Raw genomic sequence first — 4853 nt, 5'->3', positions numbered from 1 at the left:
CTGATTTGAATTAAATTGTTGGGGTGGGCTTGTCTTTTAAATTAACATGATTGGATTATGGTATAAGGCTTGATTTTGAAAAACCCTTGAAAAAATTTAGCCATAGGACTATATTTTGTCTCACCCGCTGCTACGCTAGTTCTTTGATTTAACGTGTTGCCCGAAATTAAAATCCAATTATTTCATGGATAAAAGAATCATGAAAGTTGTCAGCAGTGAAAAGATATCTTCCTCCGACACTTACCATATCAGTCAGAGGCCAGTGCTTCTTTGTTAATCAAAACCAAGGATTTCACTGAAAAATGTCAGCACTGACAATTTAGTCAGTGCAAATTTAGTGCAGACAACTTTCATGAACGTCCCCGGGTATGATTTTCTTCTGATCTAAGACATTATGGTCCGTATTCTGAAGTCAGGTTTAACTAAGACCGTCGTCTAACTCTCTGCTAAAATTATGGGAAGCCAAATATGTCAAAATTTGTATTCAGTTTATGTTTCTTATATGTTTGCTGTGCTCTTTCCAGATTCATCGATGATGAAGACAATCATCTTTTCATTCTTCCTAGACAAAATAATATGATTCATGATTTGAGAGCCAAATGAGCTGTCTCTACTGTTAGTGATTCATGTAACAATTGGCTATCCATACCTAAATCACAACTTTAAACCTGAGTTGAATTTAAACCCGACTTCAGAATACGGGCCTATTTTCTCCTATTATCTATCTTTCTCCAGCGGTATTGAACACCCCTCTTCTAAGGCGGTTCTCTGTCCGTCAGGTAGTCATGGCTGGTGGCCTGATTGGATCACTAGGTCTCATCTTATCAGCCTTTGCAATGACAGGATCTCTCTTCGCTGCAGCTGTATTTATGTTTGGTAAATCAATCAATTATTTATTCGAATTTCGCTATTATATTTTTCACGTATACTTTAGGGGCAATGGAACGGGTTGGGGTGGGCATCCTTGAATCCTTCCCTATCTCCACCTTTTCTCAGTAAACTTGTACAATAACCTACAAATTATCACCTGGTCCTTTTTTTTTGTGTGTGTGGGGGGGCATAGTCAGCCCTTTTCACCTTTCGGCTCACCCCTACCTTTTCTTCCTTTCCTCATATTTTTGTTTATCCATTTTTAATGAACATTCTCATTCCTGGAAAGTCTTATTTTCATTAAAAGATTTCAGGAATATTTCATCAAAATTTGTCATACGATGAGTTGACAGATATGAACTTTCCTTGTGTAAGCATCAATGCAATAATGGGTCTTTCTGATTTGTACTGTTTCTCATGCCCCTTCCCCCTCTTCTCTCTACTGCATCAGGAATCGGCTTTAGCACAGTGGTTTTACCAGCAAACTCCAGTCCTGTGGACTATTTCCCTGATCTGTTTGAAATCGCCTCAAGCATCAACCTGACTGGTGGAGGTGTCGGTCTTATGATTCTACCGCTTCTCTTTGAGGTCTTTGTCACCAGCTATGGTTGGAGGGGTGCCTTGATGCTCCTAGGAGCCATTAATCTTAATACACTCGTGAGTGGCGCCCTCTTAGAACCAGTCCCAAAGGCAGTGGAGTCAGCAGCAGGAGAATTGCCCCTGGATAACACTATGGATGTGACGGAGAGGGAGAGGAAAAGGGATCAAAGTGGACATTGTTCATCAGAAGGAGCATGTGGGAGTGTAGAAGAAGGAAACGGTACAACTGATTTTCATGTTGATTCAGAAGGTGGGACAAATGATCTGATACATCATGATCAAGCTGGCAATGGTAATTTGAGACACTCTGTAAACACCAACACCAATTGCAAATCAGATGGCAAAGTTCTTATACATCGCATCAGCGATACCGAAGATGCAGCCCCCAATGGCTATACAACAGGCTTGGGCTCAGAAGTGGAAAACTCGGACAGCAAACATCATCACGAGCTAGAAGCATCGTACAATACAGGCTCCAACAGCATATCTGTCAAAGAGGCAATCGCCTCTGAGGACTTTCCAAAAGACAACCCAAATCGGACGCGTTCAGGAAGATGGTGCCACAGCATTGCCGAGTTATTTACGGAGAGGGAGAGGAAAAGGGAGCACACTGGACATTGTTCATCAGAAGGAGCATGTGGGAGTGTAGAAGATGAAAACGGTACAACTGATTTTCATGTTGATTCAGAAGGTGGGGCAAATGATCTGATACATCATGATCATGCTGGCAATGGTAATTTGAGACACTCTGTAAACACCAACACCGATTGCAAATCAGATGGCAAAGTTCTTATACGTCGCATCAGCGATACCGAAGATGCAGCCCCCAATGGCTATACAACAGGCTTGGGCTCAGATGTGGAAAACTCGGACAACAAACATCATCACGAGCTAGAAGCATCGTACAATACAGGCTCCAACAGCATATCTGTCACAGAGGCAATCGCCTCTGAGGACTTTCCAAAAGACAACCCAAATTGTATGCGTTCTGGAAGATGGTGCCACAGCATTGCCGAGTTATTTGACCTCTACATCTTCAAGGATCACCCAGCTTTCTTTGGCATCTGCCTTGCAACGATCCTCTTCGGAGTCTCCTATGATGGTTGGGTTCTATTTGTTATTCCTAATGCAGAAGCAAAGGGCTTTGACTCACAGATGTCAGTCTATGTTGCCACAGCCGGCGGCGTCGGGAATATATTCGGACGCTTTTGCATTGGCTTCTTCACAGCCAAGAAGTTCATTCCTAACGAGGTCTCATATCTCATCATGAACGTATTATCTTCAGTCGCGTTTTTCATCAATTACGGTGCCACTACTTTCTGGTTTCTGTCTCTGCTGTCTTTTTTAAATGGTTTTTCTCTAGGAGCCAAGACATCGCTGCAGTTCATCATTGTTAATGGTTGTGTTGCCACTGAGAGGTACAAGGCAGCTGTCTCTATGCTTCTTGTCTCTCTTGGTATTGGGTTTCCAATTAGTGGCGCCCTCTTAGGTGAGCTATGATGCAATCGAAATTTTAAATTTTATTAAAATGTGCACTTTTCGGGTTGGGGCTTAAGCTGTTACAACGGCTATAGGAAAATGGGGACTATTTCAATGACCCTTAAGTTTTCAGAAATTTCATTTGTATTACTTTGAAAGCTTGAATTTGATCAAATGGATCATTTATACCATGTTTATCTACCATTAACAGGGAAATGCATATTATTTTTGCGAGATTAATCTGTTGCCATTGCAACTTGGGAAGACAGCATTTATACATTTTGCAATTACAAGATTTGTGTAAATTACCCCTCAAAATTTGGGAAATATCACAAAAAGTCAGATTCTACAGAAAACTTGTAAGTAACATACAATTCTATGGCGAGGAGCTGTGTAGTATTGGTATTCTGTCTCCTCATGACCTAAATGCTTTCAGATTCAACCCCTCTAGAATTGAGACCTTGACATTTTGTTGGATTTATTATTTTACTTTCCAGCAAGCTTCCAAACATACTGTTTTTCTCTCTCAAACAAGCAAGTGTATTTTTGCTAAGAGAGAATTATCATCAATCTGTATTTCATTTCTGAAAACTCGAAAAAATGGTAGCAATGAAAGAAATACTAACATAACCAATTCAAAAAGTAGATCATTCAGGCATTAAAAAATGTAATGCACCATATTTAGCTGAAAGTGTCAAATCATTGATTGACAGTGACACTTTCGTTCTTTCTAATTTATGTACACAGGTGGTATATATGACAGGACAAAGTCATATAACATTTCATTCTGTGTTATAGGGCTTATTGATGTCATCTGCGGGATTCTCATAACAGCACCTCTGATAGCAGCAGTTATAAGGAGACGAAAGAGCAGAGATTCCTCACCAAGGGAAGTATCTATTTAACCCTCAAAGACATTGCCCCGGGAATCCTTGAAGACATTGCCACAGGAATCTTTGAAGACATTGCCCCAGGAACTCTTGAAGACATTGCCCCAGGAATCCTTGAAGACATTGTCTCAGGAATTCTTGAAGACATTGCCCCAGGAATCCTTGAAGACATTGCCCCAGGAATTCTTGAAGACAGTTTCCATGAATCAGGAGAATTGATTTTGATAGCCTCAAATGCCGGGACTTTTTACCTACATGTATTCTTGCCAGCATCCTCCAAAAGGCAGAAAGAGCAGAGAGTCTCTACCAATGAAAGTACCTGTAAAGCCCTTTGATATAATTATTGCCCCAATAATTCTTGAGGACATTTTTTCCATTAATCAGGGATGTTGGTGTTAAAAGCAGGGCCCTCTTTACCTGTACTAACCAGTATTATCCAAAAGACAGGAAGTGAGATCTTACCATAGGGAGTGCTGGTGTAACTTTTGCAGATTTCCGGAAGGCAGTCATCTCTCTGAAATACTTTATTCCCACATGTCTAGGGAATATACAACGCCCATTTATATGTATCATCGTTTGGGATTCTCTTCACCAGACCTGTAATAGCAAGTGTCCATGATAATTCCTGGAGGACACCATGGAAGATATCACTCCAAGTATTCTGGAAGACTGCATTCCTTGCCGAGTGGATTAGAGGAGACATCATGGTTGCCAGATCTAAGAATTGCAGCACGTCAGGCAATGTCCCCCATATACTATAATATCTATAACACAGTCCATGGACCCGTTTCATAAAATTTTCTATGATAAAAAATCTGAGACAGTGAAAAGCTACTGAATTCCTTTTATCTGATTGGCTGATCATAAATTTGTTATAGAAATTGTGCATTTTGTTATAATAACGAACATGCATAGAGATTTCCCACCCCATGTATTTCTTTAGCAAGCTATATATACCAGACTGTCATAGCTCTGATATGATTTGAAGAATATTATACAGATATTGCCTACCTA

General features: G+C 40.4%; 1 protein-coding gene across 1 annotated transcript; it reads left to right on the top strand.

Moving 5' to 3' along the window:
* The first annotated feature begins 741 nt into the window (after positions 1 to 741).
* On the top strand, positions 742 to 3894 carry LOC121416606 (riboflavin transporter RibJ-like). Its single transcript, XM_041610096.1, is given in 4 exon segments — positions 742 to 876; positions 1322 to 2027; positions 2466 to 2959; positions 3697 to 3894. Coding segments are annotated over 4 exon segments (1449 nt in total). The 5' UTR covers positions 742 to 785; the 3' UTR covers positions 3855 to 3894.
* Positions 3895 to 4853: the final 959 nt, after the last annotated feature.

Source organism: Lytechinus variegatus, chromosome 6, assembly GCF_018143015.1.
Source record: "Lytechinus variegatus isolate NC3 chromosome 6, Lvar_3.0, whole genome shotgun sequence".
In the NCBI taxonomy this organism is placed as follows: Eukaryota; Metazoa; Echinodermata; class Echinoidea; order Temnopleuroida; family Toxopneustidae; genus Lytechinus; species Lytechinus variegatus.
Note: the sequence above shows the minus strand (reverse complement) of the source record. Positions and strands in the feature narration are given on the sequence as shown.